Source organism: Mesoplodon densirostris, chromosome 15, assembly GCF_025265405.1.
Source record: "Mesoplodon densirostris isolate mMesDen1 chromosome 15, mMesDen1 primary haplotype, whole genome shotgun sequence".
Taxonomy (NCBI): Eukaryota; Metazoa; Chordata; class Mammalia; order Artiodactyla; family Ziphiidae; genus Mesoplodon; species Mesoplodon densirostris.
In genome coordinates this window covers 35,804,852-35,832,432 of record NC_082675.1, presented here as the reverse complement: position 1 = coordinate 35,832,432, position 27,581 = coordinate 35,804,852, and the positions used below count along the sequence as shown (strand labels likewise).

At 41.4% G+C, this 27,581-nt stretch overlaps 1 protein-coding gene across 1 annotated transcript in view; it reads right to left on the bottom strand.

Moving 5' to 3' along the window:
• Positions 1-4,689: 4,689 nt before the first annotated feature.
• The window catches only part of MYOM1 (myomesin 1), a 139,081-nt gene continuing 116,189 nt past the window's right edge, over positions 4,690-27,581 (bottom strand). The window contains exons 26-38 of the mRNA XM_060118589.1: positions 24,655-24,791; positions 22,364-22,508; positions 21,545-21,604; positions 21,178-21,245; positions 17,840-17,953; positions 17,078-17,165; positions 16,057-16,095; positions 15,870-15,975; positions 12,565-12,728; positions 10,144-10,180; positions 9,890-9,912; positions 7,812-7,867; positions 4,690-4,983 (exon numbers count right to left, since the gene is read on the bottom strand). Of these exons, the coding sequence (XP_059974572.1) occupies positions 4,690-4,983; positions 7,812-7,867; positions 9,890-9,912; positions 10,144-10,180; positions 12,565-12,728; positions 15,870-15,975; positions 16,057-16,095; positions 17,078-17,165; positions 17,840-17,953; positions 21,178-21,245; positions 21,545-21,604; positions 22,364-22,508; positions 24,655-24,791 (1,331 nt within the window). The remainder of the gene's footprint in view (positions 4,984-7,811; positions 7,868-9,889; positions 9,913-10,143; positions 10,181-12,564; positions 12,729-15,869; positions 15,976-16,056; positions 16,096-17,077; positions 17,166-17,839; positions 17,954-21,177; positions 21,246-21,544; positions 21,605-22,363; positions 22,509-24,654; positions 24,792-27,581) is intronic.

Below are 27,581 nucleotides of genomic sequence, written 5' to 3'. Positions count from 1 at the left end.
TGTCTCTACTTAACATATTCAGTATTTCCTCTGGCGTCTTGAAAATATAGAATATAGTTATAACAGATGTTTTAAGGTCCATGTCTGCTAATTCAATCATCTCTGTCATTTCTGGCTTTGTTTTTATTAATATACTTTTTTCCCTCATGTATCATTTTATTAGATTGTGGACTTCTGCTAACTTAGATTAATGATCATAAAACTATAGCAATGCCATTTCAAGTTACATACCTATAAGCTACCAACAAATAACTTATATATACATAGCTCATCATATTTCAAAAGCTACTTAAGGGGGCCTCCCTGGTGGCGCAGTGGTTGAGAGTCCGCCTGCCGATGCAGGGGATACGGGTTCGTGCCCCGGTCTGGGAGGATCCCACATGCCGCGGAGCGGCTGGGCCCGTGAGCCATGGCCGCTGAGCCTGCGCGTCCGGAGCCTGTGCTCCGCAACGGGAGAGGCCACAACAGTGAGAGGCCCGCTTACCGCAAAAAAAAAAAAAAAAAAAAAAAAAAAGCTACTTAAGCATCTTTTATGGAAATTATGATTACGTTTGCTGTTGGGATTGCATTGTGTTAAAAATGACTAAAAATTATTTTGAATTTTCATTATCTGCTCAAATTGTATTAAATTAATAATGAATTATTCTTGATACTTCCATAAAATTTGTGTATAAAGTATTTTTCCCAGTTTTATTGAGATATAATGGACATATAACATTGTATTAGTTTTAGGTATACAACATGATCATTTGACATATGTATATATTGTGATATGATTACCACAATAAGTTTAGTTAACAACACCTCACATAGTTACGAATTTCTTTTTCTTGTGATGAGAACTTTTACCATCTACTCTCTTAGGAACTTGTAAATATGCAATACAATATTATTAACTATTGTTATAATAGTTGCATGCTGTACATTACATCCACAGAACTTATTTATATTTAATGTACTTTTCTCCTGGTTATCAATCATATTTTCTTGTTTCTTTGCACACCTGCTGATTTTGATTGGATGCCAGCTGTTATGAATTTCACACTGCTGGATGATGCATTCATTTAAAGTGTGCTGCACTTTGTCCTGACACACTATTAGGTGACCATAGATATTTGATCCTCTGGAGGCTTGCTTTCAAGCTTTGTGAGGGTGTGTCCAGGGCAGCTTTCAGTTTAGAGTTAATTTAGCCCCACTACTAAGGTGAGCAACTTCTGAGGCCTCTACCCAATGTTCCATGTGTTACATTGAACATTTTCATTCCGGCTGGTGGGGAGGAGAACTGCTCCCAGTCTGTGTGAGCTCCCAGGACTCCTTGTCCCCCCACCTCCCAGGGTTCTCCCGCACTCACAGAGCAGCGCTCAGCCAGAGACCTGTCTGCTGCAGCCCGTGCTCCTCTCTGTGCAACTCTTCCCAGAGCACAGGCTCTAGGCACGCGGGCTTCAGTAGTTGCAGCACGTGGGCTCAGTAGTTGTGGCTCCTCTCTGTGCAACTCTTCCCTCCATTGCCCTCTCCCATGAATCCCAGCCACTTCAGCCTCCTTGAACTTCAGTCTCTATCTCCTCAACTCAGTGAGACTGACAGGTTCTCTCTCGGTCCCTCTGGTTGGACTGCAGCCTGAACACTCTGTCCAGGCACCAAGTTGGAGAAATCACAGGTCTTTCGTTACTGTTTCCCTTTCTCTGGGGCATCACAGCCCTGCATGTTCACTAGCCAACACTCCAAACAGTTTTTTTCCACATATATTGTGCCTGGTTTTCTAGTTGTTTATGGTGGGAGGATAATTTCCATAACAGCAATCCTTTGTGGGCAGACACAGAAGTTCCTTGTAGTGTCGTTTTACATTTGCTTCTCTGGGGCCCAGACACTGGCCATTTTTATGGGAACTCTTGGCTTGGGATACCTATACCATGTGGTGCTTGTTGTAAACGTGGAACCCACGAGTGTGCGGTACTAGCTTGAGGAACCCATTAACTTTGTTTTTCTCCCCAGAGCCACTCCCAGGCAGATGGCGAACTTCAGTAGAGCTTCTCCATGTCAGCTGGTGATATTTTTCTATCCTTGTTTTTTTTTGCCTAAACCACCTTTTGTGCATCCCAGCGCTGTGCTGAGGTCTTGGTGTGCAGCTTCCCATTGCAAACAATCCGAACCCATGCCTCTCATTCTGGCATGGGTATTAGAACTCCAGTCTCAGGCTCTAGCAGCTACATCTAGGTAAAATGAGTATTTTTGCATTATGGAGTCTGTGCATATTTGATTTTTATGTACTTGTAATGTTTTAGATAATTAATCCTATTAATAGCTTATGATTCTAACTAAAATGTCTAATTGATTGTGATTTTTATGTTGAAGTCTTACTAAGTTTATGTACAATTTGAGAACATTTAAGAGAACTCAAAATTTTGTATACTTAGTTTTATAGGTAATTAAAGTTATTTAAGTTCTTGGAAAGTTTTTGTTGGTTAAGTCAGACAATAGTAGTACTTAAAATGGAAAGCAAATATGTTATAAATACAGTTTAACAAGTTAAAGGGAACTTAGTTACACTATTAAGGCACCCTTAAAATTAATTTTTTCAATGGCTAGGTTTTTAAATTAGAAAAATAAGGTTTTAAAGCTAAACTTCAAGGATTTAAAATCTAGATTTTTAAGTTTATTATATTAATATGTTGAATATTAATTTTATAAAACTAAACTTTGAATAGTCTTTTCTATTGATCCTCTGTGTTCTAATAGCTCACATTTAGCAGGTGATGGATGAATTCCTCTGAGTTAGGAGGACCATCAGCATCGCTGAATTGATAGAGCTATCATTTCAGTTCTATTTTTCCTGTAGAAACAGCAGCTTTTTACCTAAGCCATCAAATCATGATGTAGTTGATTTAGTTTGGTCATTATAATGGCTGAAATAATTCTCATAATCATGTTACTGAGAAGCCTCGGCTTTAGAGCTGTGAACGTGGAAGGTCTTCCTCTCCCTCACTCCCACACTCTGATTTCCTAAGTTTCCACACAATTTCAAAATTTAGAACACACTGTTTTAAAACTGTGTTTTCATTGGATTCAAAATCCTTCCTGTTTTCCCTGGTCTGGGCTCCAGGGGCTCCAGGAGCGGGGAGCAGGGATCAGGGTGGCAAGTTCTTCTGGCAGGCACCTCCCTCCCACCCTCCTCCCAACGCTGGGGGCTCAGCTGCTGGTGCTTGTGGGGTGCCGGGGGTCCTGTGGAGAGTCTTGGGCCTCTCACCTACACAGCTCTCACCTGTGCAGCCCTTTGGACAGGGTCCCCCTGCTTCACTCTTATCTCCTCTCTGTGGCTTCCCTATGGGCGTCCACTTTCTTTCTGGGTCCACTCGTCCTGGGAGGAGAAGGTCAGCGTGCTCAGGCCGGCACTTTCTGCAGGGTCCACGGGACCCCGGGCAACATCCACCTGCCGTGTCTGACAGTGGGAGGGCAGCAGCTCGCTCCTGCCGGTGGTCGGCGTCAGGGCGATAGTGGGGGCTACAGTCAGGTGAGAGGCAAGTTGCAGTCCTGGTCTTTGCAAAGGAGAGGATGTGTAGGTGCCCCTCCAAACCGTGTGAGGGAGTCTGTCTTCCCATCCCTGACCCTTGACAGGACGAAGGTGGGCGTGGCTTTCACAGTTACTCTTTTCCTCCTGTGTTGTGTGTGTGTGTGTGTGTGCGTGTGTGTGTGTGGTTGTTGGGGGTTAGGGGTAGGGGTGGGGAAGGTCCAAATTCCCTCAAGCAGAAAACGCTGCTGCAAGGGGCAGGCCCCAGAGCTGGCCGTTCTCTGAACTTAGAGTGACCATCCTGTAGTGCCCTTTATTCTCAGCTGTGGCCTTAGTGGCCAATTCTGGTGCTAGACGCCCATGCCATCTTATTATCTTTTGTTGACACATTACGTTTGGTGACTCCGGGTATCTTAACAATGGAAGAGAGACCTGACGGATCGCCTGGTGAGCTACCAGATGCACAGTGATGGAGCAAGTTCACACCTCTGAACTTCAACCAACCCGGATGCCTTATGTGATTGTGTTGTGAAGGCACTGCTTTAACCAAAAGGAATTTAAAATTCAGAAGACGTGTTACAAGAAGAGGCCAGAAAGGTCAGCCAGCGGAGGCCACCCAGCTGGGCAGCCAAACCAGTAAGAAGGAGAGAAGCACTGACGGGGGAGCGGAGGGGTGTGAACTGTTTATTAGGACCGAGAGCTTCCAAATCACCAGGCCGCCCGCAGAACGCACTCGGCTCTCGTTACAACACGCGACACAGACTGGCTGACTGAACAGCTTGTCTTGTCTGACTGGATGCTGCCTCGTCACTGCGAACCAGGAGAGCTGACTGCTGAGAGGCTGGCCGGGTCCCAGCGGCTCCACAGCACGTTTCTCCTACCCCCATGCAACGTCCCTCTGACTTTATCCTGGTCTTTGCCTTAAAACTGTTTCCTAATATTTGCGCTACCAGTGTTATTTTCTTAACACAATTTGTAGGTAAAGAAAAACGATTAAAATGTCGTTAGTCGGTGCTTTCTTATCTGAATAAAGATTTGACAATCCCCCCGGACCCTCAAAGCCAGCACAAAAATAGGGAGTAGGAAGCACGGAGACTTCCTTGCGCTCAGCTCGAACCCTTCGCACACACGTAGCCCGAGGCAGTGCGGGGTGGCTCGCCCCCCTCGGCCCACTCGCCCTCCGGTCACTTGGCCTTCTTGTTGCCCTTCGGGCGCTCCTCGGCGGCCTTCCTCGCCTCCTCCTCCGGGATGAACACGCTGACGGTGAAGTCGCTGATCTCCGAGCCGTACTTGTTCTTCACGACCAGCCCATACTTGCCCGAGTCGGACGTTCTGACCCCGCTGATGGTGAAGTAGGCGGTCTTGCCGGCCTCGAACCTGAGGTTGCAGTGCTCGTCCGAGGCCAAGAGCTTCTCGTTCTTCAGCCAGGAGACCTCCGGAGTCGGGTCGCCCCACACTATGCAGGTGAGGTTAAGCGCCTGGAAAACAGGTTTCATGAGAGGGGAGGAGATGTGTCAGATTAACGATCCAACTTGAAGCATCCTTCTGGGGGCCGGCCTGACCGGATGGAGGATAAACCTAAACCTCCCGGGCCGGGCTGTGTGCACCTGTGTGAGTTACAGTTTGAAATCACACCTGAGTAGGTTTCTCTGGGGCCCTGGCTTTCTGGCTTTGGGAACATTTATCATCAAAGCCCCACAAAGGCATTTGCTTCCAGTTCCCATAAACACACAGATGCCTTTTTGCTCTAATGTGGCGTTTTGGACTCTGTCTCAGTAGAGAAATCTCCTCGTTGCCATGATCTCCACCGGCTTGCTTTTGCATTTCGTTTGTGTCACCAGGCCCAGCAGCAGAATCCTAACAGCTGCTTCAGATAATGACTCATTTTCATATCCCATCGTCCTCATTTTATTTCTCTCCCCAAACCCACTCAAGCTGTTGCAGTTGCAGAGGTGCTCTTCCAGAATGTATTCGTAGTTCCTAATATTTTATTATATTACCATCTGTGCTGAAAACCTCTTATTTTAAAAGATCAATGTTTAGGACTATAATTTTACTTTACTTTTTTGTTGACATATTTTTTAGATAATCATAGATTCATATACAGTATAAGAAATAATAGATTCTGTATATTTTTTACCCGGTTTCCCCCAATAGTAATATTTTACAAAACTACAGTATAATATCACAACCAGTATACTGACATTGATATAACAGATTTCCCCAGCTTTTCTTGTATTTGTGTGTGTGTGTTTAGTTCTGTTCAATTCTGTCACCTGTCTAGGTTCGTGTATCCATAACCTCAGTCAAGATACAGAACCCTTCCATCCCCATAAGGATCCCACCTGCTGTCCCTTTATAACCACGCCCACTTCTCCCTCCCAAGCTATTCCTAACTCCTGGCAACCACTAATCTGTTTTCCATTTCTCAAACTTTATAACTTCCAAAGCATTTTATAAACAGCATCATACAGTAATGTAACGTTTTGAGAGTGCCTTTTACACTGAGCATAATTCCTTGCAGATTCATCCAAGTCATTGCAGGTATCAATAGTTTGTCTCTCTCTATTGCTGAGAAGTGTATGTATGTATATACATGGTATATATATACCTGTAAGGGTCATCTGGGCTGTTTCCAGTGTGGGGCTATTAGGAATAAAGCTGCTATGAACATTTGTATACAGATTTTTATGTGAACATAAGTTTTAATTTCTCTGAGATAAATGCCCAGGAGTACAATTGCTGGGTCATATGGTAAATGTATATTTCATTTTTTTAAAAAGAAATTGCCAAAATGTTTTCCCAAGTAGCTGTATAATTTTGGTCTACATTTCCACCAGCAATGTAGGACTGATGCAGTCTCTCTGCATTTTCACTAGCATTTGTTGTTGTCACTGTCTTTTTATTTTAGCAATTCTGACAGGTGTGTCATGATATTTCATTGTGGTTTTAATTAGCATTTTCCTGATGACCAAAGATGTTAAATTTACTTCACATTTTAAATTCCATTCTTGCATTTTTTTCTTACCTAAGTCCAGAAATTATAAGGAAAAGAGCTAGGGCTCACCATATACAGGGAAAAGGACAGCCTTCTATCTAGAAGGACCTTATATGATCACTTGTTACCTCTTCTGTAAGAGAGTCATTTAGAATTGGGTAGATATTAAGAAATTTGTTTTCTTCCCATGATTAATTAGCACTTCTTACTGATTTATTCTGCAAACACATTTCAGCAAGAAAAACATGAGTCAAACTATTGACATTAAACTTATCCAAGGAGACCACGTGTATGTTCTGGGAAACTGTGATTTCGTGCATATTAAAACTTTTATCAAAACTAAACAAAACTCCCATGCACCTTAGGTGTCCAGGAAAACTATTACCTATACTATATATTTGAGTTATAGATCACAGAATGCTGTCACATACATTCTCTCTCTTAATTCTCACTACCACCCAGTGAATTGAATATTTTGAACCTCATTAGGTGAAGAAAATGGAAAATAGAATTTCAAAACAAAAGCAACCCTGCAGCAGTTGAGCTTAAAGTCAACTGTGGTCCTATTTTCCAGGCACGAAGAAACATAGCTGGATGAACTGACCTCTCATTAAAGCCTTAGGTGTGCCAATGTGCCTCATCATCATAGTCCCAATCACCCATCATACATCTTCATTGCCCTTTGGAGGTGGGAAAAGATGTTGTTCCACTACAAACACCCCTCCTCCTGTGACTGGCATATTAAATTTGTTTTAATGAAACATAGGGATGAAGAAAGTGAATCCAGGTTAGAAATTACGTTCACTGCTCTTCAGAGAAATTCTTATGGATCCAAGAAATACCAGTTTAAAACCAACTGGAAATAAATCAGTTTTCACCTGAGAAGGGGCCTGTAGAAATTCACAGAGCAGCACGTTTCCCTCCAAAGGTGAGGAATCTCATAGGTCAGCCCATTTTCTACTAGTGTGAGAGGTTGCTTCTTCAATTATGTTCGTCACATAGTTATGACTGAACAGTTCCTGCTTCTCCTGATGTTAAAGGGAAATCACTTCTGGAAAGAGACTAAGAGGTCTACATGTACCCACATCAGACAAACGTGCATCCTGATGCTTGACCTACGAAACATTAAGATGAGTGGAAAACTGACTGCATTTTGAACCTTGTATATGGCTATTCTGAAGTCAGGCGTAAGCAGCCGTGGCATACGATGAAGATGGTAGGATGCACCTTAAAAGAAGGAACAAAGTCTGGGCACTGGAACCCCTTCCTAGCGTGGAAGAATTGGGGACAGGAGTGCTCCATGCTTACCTTGCCCTCCTGGATGGTGACCACATCGGGGAGACCTCCCACGACCCGGGCGCGATCTGCAAGCACAGGCATTTCTGGTTAATCACTGAAACGATGAGCGCCAGCAATCACACGCACAAAGCCACCCAGCGGAACTCATTTTCCTGTTTAGTTTCCCTCTCCTTGCAGTTATTTTATACCTGCTTTCAATATGCAAAATAAGAAAATAATCCAGTAATTCTGGATGTTCATCTTCTTCACACACAGGTGCCTCTATCTGTACCTGAAATATCAACTTGAGGTCACTTTGTTGTATCGAGATCTGCTCTGTAACTTTCCTTGCTATTCTCAGCCCTGGCTCTCCTGGAGGCAGAGCGGATCTTGGCCTCTTTCATGGGCTTCTCTCTGATTCGAAAAGGTTACATAACCGGAGGCTGTGTGCCAGGGAGATCTGGAGGCTGGAGAAGATGTGGGCTTTCCTTGGGGCCTTCCCTAGAGAGTTCCCCTTCCTCATCTCCCGGGAGTTCTTGAGATGCTCTGCAGAGCTCCTGTCTATGGCTGAGGGGACAGGGGGTGGGAAGGGTGCTGAAATCCAGGGCTGACACCCACCCCCCCTCCCCCGCAAGCCTTGTGCCGTGGGTGTGACTGCCTCGGCCCCAGGGAAGGACGCCTTTTTGTCATTCAGTCAACACTAACCCAGTAGCCACCACCCTCTCATTTTTAGCCTACTTCAGTGAATGTGTGGCTCTACATCCTTATTTCTATCAATACAATCCCTTCTCCAGTAAGTCAGGCCAGATCTTAGAATGAGTCTTAACTGCCTTCTCCTGCTGACTCCGTTGCCCTTACACCACTTGTGGGCCCAACCCATCACCTGGCCCCCTGAACCACCTGCTGTGTGGTATTAGGTGAGTCACGTCACTGTGTGGACCTCAGTGTCCTCATCGGTTGGGCGGGGGCTTGCATTAAACCCATGGACGTGAAGCTTCTAAACTCTGCTCCACGGCATCCATGGGATTCATCCTGACTCCACCAAAGATAATTCAGCTCTTACCTATTTTATATATTGGGAAGATTTTATGGAAGATTTTATTTGAACTAAGTGTTCTATGCAAATGTTTAAGAACATGGAGCTAGAAGGGCTCTCAGGTCTCTTCCGGCTCTAAGCTGCTGTGGTCCAGAGACCTCTGGAAGGAGCTCATGAACCAGAGGGAGGGTCAGGCTCCTTGTCCACAAGAGAGCTCAAGAACGGGCAAGGCCTGGCTCTGGCTCTGACACTCTCCCGTTGCGCCTGGTGCTGGCCTCGGCCTCACAAGCTCCGGGCAGGAGCGGGAGGGAGGAAGGAGGGGGAAGGAGGGAGGAAGGCCTTGCAGGTCAAAGGTGAAAAGTTCCCTTCTGAGTGACCAGGAGCCACTGACAGGTGGACAACTCCACTTCTCACTCTTCCTCCTGGTTCCCTTCCACCGAGCTCAGGGTCAACCCTACAACTTTAACCCTCAACGGTTTTCAGGTTCTGTTCCCACACTGAGAAAGAACCTGAATTATCACGATGATTCGTCTGTGACTCCCGGGATCCTGTAGACTGAGTTCTAGAAATCTCTGTGTGAAGCACGGTTGAGAGAGGTCAGGAGTCAGCACAGTTTTAGGGACACAGGCTTGACTGCCGGGTCAGGGTCACTCAGCCTTATTCGGCCCTTCAGGAAAATGGGACTACTTGCTGGGGGACCAGCTATAGCGATTTACCTGATACCAAACCTACAAAGTTTCCTATTTTTTCTTCTCTTTAACATATATACATTTTTCTGACACATGGCGCCTGCTGCAAGCGATTAAAATCCTACTGTGTGATTTGCAGCCCAGAGATGTTCAAGTCAAGGCTGGGTGCCATTCTCACAGTGTAACCTGAAACCTTCTTTTCACAGACATTCTTACTGAAGAGACTAAATGAAAACACATGCAGAACACCTAAGATTTAAAATAGAGAAATGAAAGAAAAGGGAAAAAAATGCTTTCACTCTCCTACATCTGCAGTCATAACAGAAAAACAAAAGTTGTATTTTGAAACCACACCAGGAATAAACACGAAGGGGTTTACTTACTTTTCTCCACGATGGCAGCTTGTCTGTGGTTGAGAGAAACAAACAAACACACAAACATAGAAGGATTTTTGTTTTAGTGTTACTTCAAAGTAGCCAACCTCAACTGCATTTCATGTTTTTGCTGCTCAACAAAGCAGCAGAAAATGCTGCTCAAACTGCGCTTGCCCGAATGAAAGACCCTCTGACAGCCGATGGGGAGCAGCACGCATCAGAGACAAGAGTGCCCGTGGCATCGCTGGGAAAGAGGGACTTACTTTAATCTCTGGAATTCATCAAAGGCTTCGTCGTACACTTGAAGAGACAAAAAAGAGAAGTTAGAATTTTCTCACCCAGAACTGGCCACACACAGGGGTCTATTAAAGCTCACAAACTGAGGGCAGTGTAAGCGGTCCAGACAAAATCCAGCTGGCTTTGAATGAGGCTGTGCCCGAGCGGTCCCTCTACAACTTGATGGGCTTAACAAGAGAAGCAAACACTTTCTAGGCAGAAAGCATGAAGTAGTGGATTTTAGAAGCTCTCAATTCAGTGAGAAGCCTTCAACCCTCCAAATAGAAAGGGAAAGATTTGCTCTGCCGAAGATGAAATGGGAAGAAAGGTCTGTTTCAAAAAATGACTGGTTGTCTATTAAGCATCCTGAGCATCAGCAAAGCTTTTCTCTCAATAAATCATCCCGCACGTCACAGCCTCTTAGCCAGACAGTTCTGTGGTCCTTCCCATGTGTTTGCGGTAAAGGGCACGAGGAATTACTATGATCACAGTGCGGGCCAGTGCTGGCCTGAAGCGATGCTTCTACACTGTGCAGGAGACGAAAAATAAGACAGGGAGAGAAGGAAATGAGAGCTATGGAGCTTTAAGAAAATTATTTTTTTCCCGAGCCTTCGAGTAAGGCACTTGGAAGACTTCAGGCCAAAAGCTTCATTTTAAAATTTCTCTCACCTGGTCTTTAAGTTCCTCTGTGGTCTGGGAATCACAACATTTTATGTCTAGAAAATATGTCCATAATACTAGTTTGCTCTCTTCTTTACAGAAGGGAAAAATAAGCGTAAAGCCAGGCTTAAAGCCTCTAGACCAGCTGGGCTAAGACAGGCTACTTAGGGCTGCTTTTCCTGCTCACGACACACTAGAAGGAGATGGGCACGGCTGAGCCAGTGTGTTTGGTGCCAGTGGCAACGCTGGTCAGACAATCCAGGGTCTTTTGCTTAAGGGGGATTTGAGAGCTGGGTAGTTAAATGAGCTTTGGTGAGCAGAGAGTAAAAGCAAATTTTAAATAAGTTTTGAATGTAACTGCCCACTTCTTGTCTCTCTTTTCTATTGTGTCTCCAAGTGTCAGATGGATCGCAGAAGCAATTCCCTGTCATCATCTCTGCAGGGTGTGACTTGCGCACAGTGTGGCCGGGGGGGCCGGGTCCCTGGGGAGCTGCTCATCCTCACAGAGATCCTTCAGGGAGCCTTTCCAGTCATAAAGGGTGGGTGGGGGTGAGGGGAGGGGTACTCAGCCCAAACAACCCGGGGCAGGGTTGAAAGGCTGCTCTCTAAGTTGTGAATCTACTCTGAGGATGAAAACATGAAGAGTCATTGCCTTTTTTTTTTTTTTTTTTTCTTTTTGCGGTATGCGGGCCTCTCACTGTTGTGGCCTCTCCCGTTGCGGAGCACAGGCTCCGGATGCGCAGGCCCAGCGGCCATGGCTCATGGGCCCAGCCACTCCGCGGCATATGGGATCCTCCCAGATCGGGGCACGAACCCGTATCCCCTGCATCGGCAGGCGGACTCTCAACCACTGCGCCACCAGGGAGGCCCGAGTCATTGCCTTTTAATGTACAAAGCCGTAGAGGAAAAGTCAGCCTACAGTCTCCTTTGGTAACTTCACACAAACTCCTTCTTTCTTTAGGAAAGAGTAAGATGAGCAAAGTACCAGAAGAGGGAGAAATGGCACAGGGTTTTTAACTTTTTATTTGTGATTGTACATTTTTTAACTTTTAAAATTCTAATTAATAGCTGCGTATCACCTTTCCTATCTGTTCTTGGATGGAAAACTGCCTTCTGCATCTCATTACTTTCTTCTCCATGTCCCTATTCTTTCCAGAGCCCCTCATTCTCCCAAAAGGCCGAGAAATCTGAGGCCACTTTTCTAACTTCCCTCTGTTCCCCTCAGTATTTATCTTTGCTTATTCACATTTACTCCCTTCTGGTTTCTGAAGAAAAGGTATCCCTGCTCCTTCCCAAAGCCATTGCATTCACCTCTGCCCCGCATCTCCAAGCTTCTGTTCTTCAGAACCCTGAGACATCAATTATTCCCCGTCATTCACATCTCCAATCCTTCCAAAAATCAACCAATTTCTTGGACTCTATGAACATGCTCGCTTTTCAGTCACCATAAAATGATCCTTTTTCAGTGTTTGTTCTTGCTCAATTGATTGTAAATCAACCTGCCCTTCTCTGTAAGCATCTTGGAAGAGCAGCGCTTTCTCTCCACGTTCACTGTCTCCACTTTACTTTTTACTGATTCTCCACTCATTGAATTTTTGCTTCTACCACCGTGGCTGAATTTAAACTGCTTTATTAAAATCTCCCATCATCTTCCAATAGTCAAGCGTAATGCCCTCTTATCACACTTCATTCTTTTTAAAATGCCCTCATCTCCACAGTAGGTTCCAACCTGCAGAATACCCGTTTACCTTGTCCAGAAAGATCCACTGTCTTCTGGTGTCCAGTTTTGCCATCAAAGAGCTCCATCACGTATTTCCCTTTGTCATTCGGAGTGGGCTCGTTGATCTGCAGCCAGATCTGCTCCCCGGTGACCCCACTCTTAACTCTGTCTGTGTACTTAATAGCAGTCCCGCTGTTTTTATCAAAAGAAAACATCGTAATCGTTGGCTTTCATCCAGAGCTTATCTTTACTTTGTCTCTTCTTACTGAAGGTCTTACCATAAAGTTGTACAGACTTTGAAATAACATGGGATCGGCATATGTTCTTCTGCTTCAGAGAAATTATGGGCCCTGAATCACAGAGCGTGGATTCCAAGGCCTGGGGTGGGGGTCTGGCAGTCTGCACATTTCACTCCCAACAGCAGTCTGGGGCCCAGATTGTAGCACTAATACTTCTCAGGGGTAATAATTATCTTTGTTTCCGCTCAGGTTTATTTGTAGGACTAAGGGAATCTTTAAAGTGAGAAGGCCAAAGTCCATATTATATTACTGCATATTTCATGCAGATGGTCTGTGGCTATAAATGGGATTTTACAGGCTAGTTAAAAACAGACCTAAAGAGGTTCATCTGTGGCTGACATCTATTGACACACATGGTTACAAAGCTATTTAAAACAAACTTAAATGTGCACTCAGTAGTACAGCCAAGAATAAATGAAAAGCAGAGTTGCTGTCAGAATGAATGAGGCACTTTCTCTGACCCTGGATGTGAGTTTCCCCATATTCTATAGTAGGTCACGAGCATACTCATGCGTTGTATTCTTTACAAGAGAATAAAAGCAAATAGAACCCTTTCATCTGACAGTCTAGAAATGCTACTGTTACAGATGAAGTAAGAGGAAGGCAGAGGTAGTGTACTCTCAGTGATGTTAAAATAAACTCTATGAAGAGTTTGTAAATGTGAAGAAGTAAGAAAAAAAAAAGCAGTATACAAACTACTTTATTATGGTAACAATTACGCATAGAGAAAAGACCGGAAGGAAGTACCCCAAAATGTTCATACTATGGCTAGGAAAACCATGGATGATACCATAGTATAAACTCTTTCTAATTTGTAATATCATATTAAATATATTTTCTAAAACATGTATTATGTTTGTGGTTGTAATAAACAAAATGAACTTAAAAAAATAAAAATCTCCACCAAAAAAAATTCAGACTTCAAATAAATATTCAGCATTTTTCTTATATACTACATCTTTAAAAGATATTAAAATTAAAATGCCATAAAATGTAAGGTAAAGGAACCCATCCGTACACATAGACGTTAGCCTGAGCAATATAGTATATGTCTTAGAGAGCTAGAAAGACAGATAGTGCTCAGCTTTGCTAATGGTAAGTCTGTCTGAGTTCTTTAATCTCTAGCTAATATGCATAATAGTACCTTAGGTTTGTAAAGCACTTCACGGTTTACAAAATGCCATTCATTCTCTCATTGGGTCCATCAGTGTTATGAGCTAGAACAGGTATTATTGCTCCTATTTTATATGAGAGAAACCTGGGATTCAGAAAATTAGATGTCTAAGATCCAAGGGAAGACAGGAGCAAAGTCAAGATCCAAACCCATTTCAAGGTTTTTTTCCTCATCACACCACATACTTACATAAAGACAGGGAAGACAACCAGTCCTTGGTTCCTGAACCTTTTACAGGCACACGTGTGTGTGCACACAAAACACTCATTTAGCTGACTAGACCAAACAAAGTTTATGTCTTGCTACTCTGGTAGCATTTCCTCAGAACCCAATGTTCTAATTTTTTTTTGAACATGTATTCTTTTAGAGATGATGTAAAGCCTCTTGATTGATGATTCAATTAATTTATCGTCTCATTCTTCAGAGGGATATATTAGAATGTCCTAGATGTCACGGAGGAATTTCCTAGAATTTGATCTATTTTAACTTATAATTACTTTCCTAAAATGTATTCTGAAAGAAATAGAACAAAGGAATGAAACTCCAAGCATTCAAAGTGGAATTTCACTTGTTCTCATTTTTTTTTTAAAGAACTCAGGGAATTAATTGTAATGATAATAAACATAATAAAATACTATTCTAAAACAGTGAAGTCATTTTAGAGAAAATACAAATGACTGTTTTGTGGGACCCAGCTCTGCTTGAGTGTTCGGTCTAGACTTTTAATGCAACTTGAACCCGGGGTACTGCCGTGATGGGGCGGGGGCTCTGGAGCCAGGCTGCCTGGGCTCAGCCCTCCACCTGTCACATAGCTGTGTGACCTCAGGCAAGTCACCTCCCTGAGTCTGAGCTTCCTAGTCACTAAAGTGAGAAGAACCTACCTCGTAGAGGTTGAATATTGAATGAATTCACACATCTAAAGGGCTTGGAGCAGTGCCCAGCGTGTTGTAAATGTCCACTGAAGGGAAGATCTAAATAAACATTGTTGTCTGTATCCTCCCAGGGATGCCACAGCGACCTTCTCCTCAGTGAGGCTCATAAGGACGTTGGGAATTAGCATCTGCTGCATCCCAAGAGTGGACTAAAGGTACATGTGCCCCACCAGGTTTCTTTGGCAGCCTGCTGTCTCTTTCAGCTCAGGAAATTTCAAGGAAGCACAGAGATCAAGGACCCTGATGATGGTATAAGTGGGAGACCTGGTTTGACTAAGAAACCTATTTTAGCTCTTGGAATCCCCAAGGAAAACTTGAGTGAAATCCCTCTATAACTGCGCAAAGGAAGCCTGGGATTAGAACAGATCTTCAGGCTCAATCCAGTTCAAATACACATTCCCAAAGTAATCCTGAGATCTCCAAAGCCTTCCAAGGAAACATGCTAATACCCACTCCGCCAACTGCTATGAACTACAACGATGATAAACTCGGGCACTGCTCTAGATCAGGCTTATTGGGTCATTGGCCATTAGTTCATACAACAGGAAATCTGGTGCAACGCTGCCTCAGTTTTGTTCCAGAGCACAGCGTGGCTTAGGAGTGTGTAGAAAGGTGGAATAAGAATCTGGCAAGGCACGACTGTACGGAGGCAGAGGTCACGTTACTGAGGCATCTACGAGTTATGATACGTCCCAGATCACAAAGACAGAGGCTTTAAGCCATCACTGGCCTCACCATGTGCTGAGGGAGAGTGCTAACCTCACACTAAAGGGATGGCCTGGTGCTTCTGTCCTACACTCATCAACATCAGACCCGAGAAGTAAGAAGACGCCTTACCTGAGAGGAACAGAGGGTTGTTGTTTTTCCCAGTCCTTCCCCTGAGTGGAGAAAGAATTTCTACACAGCATTTACGTTGTTATTTACTTACTTGTGGGACCAGTTAACTTTCAGATCATCCACGTAGTAAGTAACAAAAGAGTACAGCCGGATGCCCTCAACCGTGCTCTGGACCTTCAGGTCTGTTGCAGACAAAGCTGCAAGAAGAAAACACATTATTTCAAACACCTGTAAGCCCATCCTGGAGAAGAATGAAGCATTGCCCTGTGAGAACTTACCTATTGTTTTACATACTTCAGCCATCAGTTCTTTAAAGGCTGTGGATAGAGATTCACAAACAAAGTTATAGCATAAAAATGCTCAATGTCAAGTCAAATCTCAAACTGTTAGTCACACTTGCTCTCAAAAACATCCCATCATAAGGTGAATTTATTGACCAATTGGTAACAAAGAACTTAATTTTTATCAAGTTTCAAAAGATTCCTGCTCTTATTTTGATATTTTTGCTCCCTTGAATTCTTTGTAACTGTCACCATGTTTACATTCTAGAGAAAGAGCCACAATGAGATTTCCAGGAAGCTTCTTGGTTTTAGGATTCTCATCTTCCTAAGTCCCAGGAAGGCTTCATTTACATTAGAGGAAGTGTTCTTATCTGTGTCATCAATTCATGATGAATAACCATCTAGGTCCCCTGGTATTTCTCAGCCAATAAACACATTTAGTCCTGCCTCCACCAGGAGTAGGAAGGGAAATCAAAGGCATACTTCTGCTGTTCGTTAGCAACGTTGCTAAAGATCTTGTTCAGGAACAAAACTGGAAATGTGGGCACCCCATGTAGGTTTTCGTTATCATGATTTAATTGTCCTCAGTAGTCTCTGGAAAATGGAAGTTGCTTTCTTGCTCTGCTATTAACTGAGAGGCTCCGAGTTTCATATATAATCTTTCTTGCCACCTTTTAGAGAGTGGACTCTTGAGACATGCTTTCATGGTAGCTTTTGATCCTGGAACATTTTTCATAGGGTTGAAATAAAAATGATGATTTATATTGAAAACAGACCTCTCGTGGATTGTGGACTATAAATTCTCTGAGGATCAAAACTATACTTCTGATTTCAAGGAAGACTAAAAGTGAAGCATTTTTTAATAAAACAGTAGTTTGCTCAGCTGGAATGGCAATTAAAACAAAATCTGTGGGCAGAAGATCAGCGTGACTTCAATCATTCAGCTCAGCCTCACTCAGAATTCTGGTCACCTGTATACAGAACACACAGAATGGACCCCAGCAGTGGGTGGACTGACCTTCATCCACAAGCTTCAATCTGCTCTTATCTTTTCCTCTGTCGTCTTTCAGGATAACTTCATAAATCCCAGCATCTTTCTTTGAAAACTAAGGGGGGAATAGATATACCACATTACAACTTATTGTAGCCTCAGAATATGGTGTTTGCATTTTTCAGGTCCTGAGATTTATAGAACTGCCATCAAAACACACTGAACAAGCATCTAGCCATGTGAGCAATGAACAGTTCGCAGGTGAACTATCCATCATAACCTGACCAGCTAGCTGTCCTGAGTTTTCACCCTCTAAGGCTACAATTGACTTGAGGCTTAAAGTCCTTATCTTTTACTCTGCCTTCATATTAAAAACTAATGAGCACATGTATTTGAAAGGCATGCTCTTTTAGACAAAAAGTAGATAAAAACCTATACTTAAGTGAATACTATGATCGTCTCTGTACCTTTAGGGAACAAGTTATCATGAGGCTTAAGAGCAAACAAAGAAGGATCCACTTAACTGTCCTGCCGCTCACCCATCTATGAAAAAAACTAGCTCAGAGAGGCAAGAATTGTGGTGTCCAGCCAACATTGTTTGGATATCTGACAAATCCTTGCATATCACAAGGTGAGAGGAGCCTTTGTGTCCTTACAGCTTGCTTTTTGGGTGACATCAGGGCAGGGATCTTTCCCCAGGGCAAAGGAACACATAATCTAGTCTCTGTCTTTTGGAAGAATGTAGGGTACAGAACTAATACATTACATTTTATATTTATAGTCACCTACCTCTGTTATAAGGAGGGTACATATACCATCCTTAAAGTCATGCTTTTCATCCACTGATATCTCCCTTTCATCTTTATACCACACAATATGAGTCTCCTTCTTAATATTTGCCACCTAGAAGAAAAACCGTAGTTATACTTCTCGAAATAAGGGAATGCTACTCTTATGAAACTAAATAATTCTTCATGTAGCATTGGATGTAAGAAAAAGCATAGATTTCTAGAGGAATCAATTGAAAGCTATTTTAACTGATAAAGAGTTTAAAATAAAATGGATACAAAAGAATAAACCTAAATCAATAGCATCTTTATTTCCAGCAGAAAAAAAATTGGCTTTAAAATCACCTGGTGGACAAGAAAACATAGAAACATACACACTAACATACAGACTTAAGTAAAAATAAAAAATTGAAAACCAAAGGAAGATAAATCCCATCAGATTAAAATATAGTCTGTGTCACAAAAACAAATGACTTTATCAAAGTATCAGAATGAGTAAGCCCCAATCTATGGCTAAATATTTTTAAAAAGGTAAATGAAGCTTTGTAAATAAATGTGGAAAGGAAATATGTTTAAAATTATTTAAGTAAAAATTTCTCCAATTTTATTGAGATATAATTGATATAATATTGTATAAGTTTAGGGTATACAACATAATGATTTGATATATGCATATATTGTGAAATGATTAACACAGTGAGTTCAGTTAGCATCCATCAAGTATGGTTTAATAAATTAATTGCTTAGCAATTTTTAGGAAACTCATTTAGATCCAATATCCACACATTGTATCATAAATTTCAAATGGGCAAAATGACTTCATACGATTAAAGGGATTTTAAGCTTTATCTACAATGCTTGAACTTTCTATGAAGAAGAGTATATTCATGTATTTCTTGTGTCATTAAAATTATATGAAAAAGTAAAGACTTCATACAAATCAAGAAAACAATCTCAAAGACCCCACTACATAATTGGACAAATGTATGTATGATTTCCCAAAGAGGAAATATAATTACAGAACAAACAGATGAAGAAAATATTTGATCTCATTAAAGACAAGGAAATGTAAGTTTCAAAAAAAAAAAAAAAAGAAAAAAAATCTCAGCTAATACATTAACATAAGAACCAACACTGGTAACTGCAGTGAAACCAGAACACACAAACGTTCTTTATAAACCTGTAAATTGGTTCCTGGGTTGTAACTGTGTTTCTAGGCAACATTGCTTATGATAAACATGCCCCACAGATGGGAAAGCTACCACTGGACTGGGCGGGACTAGAAATGGACTCCGTGGCTTTGGGCTTCCCTGAATATACTCTTGTTATTCAGACATGGTCCCTGCGGGGACCCTGGAAGCTCTGCTTGGGGTGTTGTTACAAGAGGTATTGGCCCCTTGGGGCACGAGGGATTTTTTTAAAGCCATGGCGTTTCCTGCACCTGCCCAAAGTGGATCTTGTCTCCTTGCACCTGAGCCGTCACCTGTGGGTGGTGAAGGGAGTGATTCCTGATGCGGACTCCTGCAGGACAGGAGTGCCCAGCATGGCCTTGTAGGCAAGCTGGGGTTCTTGTCCATATTCTTTTGAGTAGACTAGTTCCAAGTGGGGCCCATGGTAGTCTCAGAGTCTGAATGTTTGGCTGCACATACTCCATTAACTCTAATGCAATATGTAAATTGCTAAATGTACATAAATTGCTATAATAATGAAACAAAGAACTGTGGGAGGACAGAGGAAGGTTCATTTTACCCAGACTGAGAAGGGGGAGGCCTTACAGAGGAGATGACTGAGTTGGGCCTTGATAAAGGATGTGTCAGAGAAGCTGAAAGAAGAAGGCCATTCGAAGTCATGAATACATAACAAACGAATATTCAGAACCTACTTCTAGGCTCCCGTGGTTGGTCAGGATCTGGGTAAGGGGCTGATTCTCTTGAGGAAAACCATCAGAATAGGGCTGCAGAGCTCACTTCCCAGAAGCCTAGTGCAATAGGAAGCACAGAAAGAAGGACGCACAGACGTGGGGGCCCCTGAGGAAGGGATGGTTTCTGGGGAGGAAAAAGTAAGTAGGGGCACGCAGCTGTGGACAGTCAGGAGGAGAGAGAGGTGCTGCGGGTTTTAGCTGCTGCCTGAGAAAGTGTTTTTCAAGAAGCTCTGCCATATCCTAAGAGGCTAAAATCCAGCACTGATTTTTCCTATACGTTTCTGGTAGACCACTGTTTCTTTGAATTTATCATATCTAGCAGAGACTGGAGTATTTGCGTTCTGGCTTTTATAATGACAACTACATGCAAAACCCCAAATCTGTGCATCTGCTTTGGAGTCACTGTCCACCATCACAGCCTTCACACTCCAACCTCATCCAGCAGTTCTTATCCAAAAACGTTTGATGACTCACGCAGCTGAACACCATACACTCAGGTACATGATAATTTAGAATGTGATGTGAAACTTTTTTTCCCTAAATGTTTCAAAGGCCTAGTAAGATAATTGGTTGTGAGCTGCAAACTCTTTACTAAACCTCTCCCCTCAAGGGAGCACAGGGGTTTCAGAACCAGCAGCAGAGCTGCCCAAAACTCGAAGGTACTGTTGTGCCAGTCACACAATTTAGATTTTAAAAATTGCCAAACTTCCATAGAAACACAGTGTGGCTGGAATGATTCTGGAATAGATCTACCACTTAGAATGCAACGAAGATGATGTGAGATTCTTCTGAGATTAATAATTGAAAAAGAGTTGGTGGGTGTGGTTAGTGAGGGACGAGCAGGCAGAGCACAGAGGCTTTTCAGGGCAGTGAAAATGCTCTGTATGATACTATAAGGACGGGTACATGGTTTTACACGTTTGTCCAAACTCATGGAATGTACAACTCCAAGAGTGCACCCTAATGTAAGCTATGGATTTTGGGTAATGATGTGTCCATGTAGGTTCATCAGTTGTAACAAATGTACCACTTTGGTGGGAATGTTGATAATGAGCGAGGCTATGTGTATACAGGGACAGGGGTGTATGGGAAATCTCTGCACCTTCCCTTCAATTTTGCTGTGAACATAAAACTGCTCTAAAAAAAGTGGTCTTAACAAAGAAAAAAGGAGAGTCTGTCCTTATTAACTAGGGCATGAGTAATGAATAAAAACTATCATCTTGACTTCCCATCTTTTTATGTTGTTTTATTTTAAATATTTCTTACCAACCAACAGTAACATTCAACAGTAAAGGCACGTCACTTATCATTTTGGTGCAAATGGAGGAAATAAAAAGTTGATCTTCCTTTTCTTCTCACATTCTATTTTATCTTTATTTCCCTTGTATCAAATTATTAGAAATTTATCTACTTCTTACCTTGCATTTCAATAGTACGTTACATTCACCAGTCACTTCCCAGCTCAAATACTCAGCGAAATGTGGACCTATAAGATTTTAACAATATCAGCAATCAGCAATATTAATCATGAGTGCAAAAATCCAAGCTCATTCTTAAATTCTAAGGTGATTTACATCTAAAGGGAAATTTAAAAAATTCAAGGTTTAGTTTTTAAATATTTTTAATGGATACATATTTAATAATAAATATTTTTTCAATTATTTTTATTAACCAGGGCATTATTAACATAAGCAATAATATTCATTTAATTTGTTATGGAAATAATCTTGGAATATTTTGTTCAAGAAATTGAAGCTTTTCTCTTTATTCACTGCCTATGTTTACCTTGTTTCCTGATAAATTCTTGACGCTGGAATTCAGCTTCTTTCTGGAGCTTTTTATAAACTGAAAATTGAAAAACGAGGAAATAAGAAATTGAGTTGAGTGGTATAAATGTACATGCCAGTCACTGCGCTAAGTGATTTATATTCCTTGTTATAACACTCATACACCATGACCACCCTATTTGTTTTCAGTATTCATAGATGAAGAAAAAGGCTTAGAAAGGTTAAGAAACTTGTTCAAGGTCATGAAGTCAGGAAATAGTGCAATAGCTTTGGCTATTGCAAATGTAGAGACCTGGCCAGCCTTTCCATTGCTTTATTAAATACCACATTTTAAATCTTGGTGATTTCCACGCTGGCTTATGACAGCTGTCATACAACCTAGTTCTAACAGATAATCATCCATTAGATTTGGCATGCTCTACTCTTGCATATTTATCTTCTTCATTTAAGTAATTTAAAGTAGGTGCACATTATAAGATAGTATCATAGTTTGTTTCTGAGACATAATACTGTCTTGGTTGTATTGCAGTATCCTTCACTAGAGAATTTTAGTAATAAATACTTGTTTATATATGAGATAATTTAAGAGCAGTCTTGCCTGTGGGCCAGTGATAACTTTGGTGTCCTTTTAAATTAACTTTCAATTCTATGAAATGAAATACTATGGAAAGTATTAATTGCAAATTGCACTTTGAACATTGGAATCTAATCAAGAAATAATTTTTACTTCCTCCCACGTGGTCACTTTCACGCAATGGCATATTTGCATTTAAGGGAGTAGCAAAATCTTCCAGATAATGTTTCACAGAACCCTTACCATCGCCAATGAGAACAAGAGTAGAATGGCCAGTTGCTCTTCCATCCTGAACCTGGAAAGTATATGTGCCCTCATCCTCAGACTGCAGCATTTCCATAAACATCTCAATTATACCAGTGTTTCGGTCAATATGCATCTTATATTTCTTCAACGTGAAAAGTAAAAGAGAGAAATAAGTGAGATAGATAGGATGACCATAAGCCATATAAAATAAACACACAAACTCCAAAGTATCATAATTTAATAGTTTCTTGTTAACATTTTTTTAAGTGAGCAAAGTTTCAAAATCTTGTACACAGAGAAAGGAAAATATTATGTGGAATATATGACGTTGACCAGAACTGATTACTAAAAGTCTGACATTTCGTTTTTTAAACATAAACTTTTGTTACCCCAAATCACAAAATGTTATCGAAAAGTTGTTTTTAGATTCCCATTTTTCTTTCCAGATCACATTATTTTCAATTAACAGAATAATGCAACAACTATAAGCAACGTGAAAGAAGTGTTTGTCTCAATCATTGCTATACCCCTGGCATGTAGCACATGCATGGAATATAGCAGCCAATTAATAAACATCTGCTGAATTAATATGTGCATAAAAATGCTTCTAAAGCATTGGAAGCGCATTTGCTCTTAATGAACAGAAATTGCCCTGCTAGACTGTGCTTATTTTATCATCTTCCTTAAGCAACTTTTTTTTTCAGTGTAAAGATAAGTCTTAGTCCTTGGGCTTACAAGCACAAGTTCCATAACAGATTTGAACTAATGAAGTTTTCCTATAAAATGTCACAGAATGAAGGCTCAGGTCTGGGATCAACTCTGTGGTGCAATTCATGCCCTGGAGTTTCCCCTGCAGGGAGCCAGTCTTCAACAGAGACTCCGTTTTGGATTAGCTTGCCCCATACCTTGGCTTGTGTCCCTCACTCCTACCCCTGAGAGTAACCCCCATAAACCACTTGAAGGAGAAACTCTATTTCAGACTCTCCTAGGGAACCTGACCTAAGACAGTAATTTCCACCCAGTGAAATAGTATGATTAGAACCAATTGCAATGACAATAAACTGCTCTTCAAGTTCTGTGTGTGTGTGTGTGTGTGTGTGTGTGCATGCACCACATGCAAGCGTGTGTGAACACATAAAGGGGAGTGCCTCTACACACATGAGCACGAGTGTTCCCTCAATGGCTGTGGTGGCAGTGATGCCAACAAGGCTCTTCCTTCCTCTCCACTGGCCAGATGGTGATCACTGCAGTCGATGAGAACATTTTGAAAACAGGGAGGAGATGGGCCACAGTGGACCCATGTGTGACTTGTTCCTGCTCTGCACACAGTTACTACATGAGTTGAAAAGTAATATACTGCATATTCTTCTGCTATTCATGTTACTCATTCTCCCTCTAACTAAGGAATCCTCAAATATTAAAAAAAAACACATTTTGATGAAAGAGGAACAGGTTGTTAATCATGGCCACAAACTACACCCCTCCCCCATCTTTTTAGTCTCCCATTTACACCCATGAGAAGGCAGGTATGAGACAGGACCCCTAAACCCAAGTTCTTCAGTACCACCAGGCACAAGCCTGATGCTGGCTCTACTGATGTCTGGGGAGGACAGCTAAAGTGCAGATGTTGTAACTCTATCTATAGAAACTATGTTTACATTAAAAGCAAAGAAACAGTAAATATGACATACATAATCACCTATGTAAATAATACACAAATTGATATACACACATAGAAGTATAGAAAAAGACCAAAAGTATATATTAATATGTATATCAAAAAGTTGTAAGAATTTGTGATTTGTCTTTTCTGAGTCTTTAAAGTTTTTTACAATAAGGACGAATTGCATTTTTAATCAGAAAAGCAATGAGTTTCTTTTTACATTTTTTTCTGAGCCATTAGAACGATTCTTCCATATGAAGAACCAAGACGCCACTGGAGTCTCTGATTTGAGTATCTGTGTTCAGGCAAGGGTGCTGGCCCCTCTGCCTTCAGTTTTTTTCATAGGTGACCAACTTCCTGATTTGCCTGAGACAGTTTTTGTTGATGACTGTTATGCTGGAAAAATTATTACTAGCATCTTCTTTCATTCTCAAAAGTATCCTAGTTTTGGATAGTATGATATAATCAATCTATATTTTCTTCCACACTTTTCACATGTGAAATGATTTAAACCCCCTCACCCCACGTCCATTGGTTTTCATAACAACTTATCTGCATTCTAATAGGGGTTTCCCAGCACATTCTACAATGATATGTTTAGAAACATAAAAAGTGTAAAACCTACCGGCCCTTCAAAAATTTCCTTGTCATTAAATATGTAGTTGACTTTGGCGTTGCCAGACAGCTTCTCAGCCTGCATCCAAAACCGGACCTGGCCTTTCTCCAAAATTTCAACTGCCAACTCTGATTTAACTGGGACAGCTATGAAAAGTAAAAATAAGAGTAGTAGTTATATTGGTAACCATTTGTACTGATACAGATTTTTCCAACAAATGAAAAACAATGGAAGTGATGATGTAGCACCTTGCTTCTTTCAGTGAGAGCATTGTAGGGAAAGTTTGATTTTGAGGGACAGTAGAACTGGGTTCTAATCCTGACTGTCATAGATGTCTTAACTATAAATATGAAGAAGATGAACTGACCTCCCAGGGTCCTTCAGCTAACCTCTGTGACTCTCTACTGTGGCTTTGGTTAGCTTTATTTAGGGACAATAACAAAGTATGATGAAAAGAGTCTTGAGCTGGCCCCAGTAGTTCAAGGTCAGCTACTAACAAACTGTGATGTGAGGCAGTTCACTTCGCATCTCTGGGCCTCACTTGACTCATCTGTAAATGGATGGAATTGAACTGAATGTCCTAATTGACCAGGATATTTTCCTGCTCCAACATTCTATGATTTAATTACTTCAAAATATTTTGAAAAAGAGTTCAATTTGATTTTTTTCAACAATTTAACTCACTTTGGAGGTTTTTAAAAATGTTTTAAAAAATGAATCTTAAGAAAGAATTAATTTTGATTACATATATAAGATGAACCAGCTTGTTATTTAAACCCTATCCATCCCAATGGTATACCAGTTCATTTAAGTTCTTATATCAAGCAAAATTTTTCAGATGCAAATAAACAAGTCATTATCAAGAAGCTATATTAAAATATAGCATGGCTTGCTTCACATAGAAAGTAAGGAACCATGTGATATCTCTGATTTACACCTGTATCGCTTAAGCCATTTGAACATGAGTGAAATTTTTAAAAAGTTGGCTGACATCTCTCAAAACCTGTTTCTAAATTTCTTGTAACTTGAAAATGTTTTCTACAAAGCCTCCTCCGAGCCAACAGATCTGTATCAGAGGTGGCTCCTGGGCATCCTTTGTGGAACAAGATGGTTGTTTCTCAAAGTTTTGTAGTCCTTTACTTCTATTAGGGGAAATCACCCTTTGCTTTCTCTCAACTATTCTTAAATATATCTCAAAATTTTAGCTATGCTACATTTTAAATTATAAGCTTGGTATAAACTTGTATGAAATGTACATTAATGTTTTTTGTATTTATCCTAAAACTACCCTTTTCAAGCTTCAAGGGATGCCTTTCCTTTGCACTATTCCATATTCATTGTGAAACTCAGTTATAGAGTCATTCCATGCAGAGCTGAAAGGAGGCTCAGACATCATCTACTGAGGGTGTCCCCTGTGGACAGAGAAGGACCACACCTTGATCAAGGACAGTTATCTACCCCTAAAACCTTGTGTTCCTCACCTGCTAACATGGATATTATCTGCCTCACAAGGCCACCAAGAGTGAATATGGTACCAGAATACACTGAGCCACTGTGAATAATGACCGCTGCTCGAGCAAGGAGTTCTCTTTCTCCCCTGATTTTACTGATGACAAAACTCAGCCTCAGGAAAGCTTAGTAACATATCTGGGTAGCAGAGCTGAGACCAGGGTTGTTCCCTCTATTCTGTGCTCTTATGGTCCTGGCCATCCACTCTGAAGAACACTAGTGGTTTTTCAGTAAGAGTAGATCAGCAACAGACCCCAGGGTGGTGAGAGCAGAGGCTAAGTTTTCTCCCTACAGGATGCTCCTGCTTGCTACAAGTTAAGTCTTGAGGGGAATAGAGAGTAGGATCTCTTCCAGAAACATGTGGAAATCTCACGCTAGGAAATCTAATACATGAGTGATGCAGTTACTAAGAAGCTCAGTGTGGCGGCGGTGGGGAGGGGACACACTCCCACGCTCTCCTGGAAGCCTCCAGATCCCTTAATGTTCACGGTCCTCTCTGAGTAATGGGGCCATTGTCTGGGGAGCACTGGCCACCAGGATGCACACACAGAAACAGCCTATGTCCTGGTTAGTGTCAGACCACCTGGGCTTATGCCCAGGTACAAGCTGTGTACATCTGGTCTAATTACTTAACCTCTCTGTGCCTCACTTTCTTCATCTCTCAAATTAAATCACCATAGTAGTGACCTTTTTAAGGTCATTGTGGAGTTTGATGACATTCTGTTTAAGCACCCTATAAACAGCATATAATAAATTAATATTTTGGTGACTCTTCCTTCAGTTGTTTAAACAACACCCTACAACCACCAACTGTATGTTATATTTACACCTAAGAGGACATACCAGATAGATATAATTTATGTATACGTGCTTGTGTATGTCTGTATTCATAGAGTATAATATATACAAGTGGGATAATAACCAGTGTCTACAAATAAAAAGATATATTATGCAGGATGTCTTTGTTTCTGGTTTTTTTTTAGGTGAGAAGTGTACTTATTTAGGGAGATACACATTCCGTAGACAGAATGTGGTCCATCTCAAAAGGCGAGAGGCCTGCAGGATGTTGTTGATACTGAAGTATATCTCCCACCTTCCCCCCCATATACCTTGAATTTTATATATATATATACACACACACACACACATATTCAAATAAACTGCCTCTCTACACTGTAATTTAGTATCACTACTGGCAACACAGACTAGGTTATTTTCTATTTTTAGCTTTATATATTTTTATTTTTTCCTTCTGCTCAGCCCTAAATTTCCTTAGGCTCTTTTCTCTGGCAGTTAATTTGCTCCAGCAAAATATCTGTCATTTGTAGGTTTAAGGCATATGTTTAGTGGTTTTCAAAATATTTTTGAAAACAGCTTAAAACAGGAGAATTTACTGTGCCAAGGGATAAAGGAACGGCACACTCTTT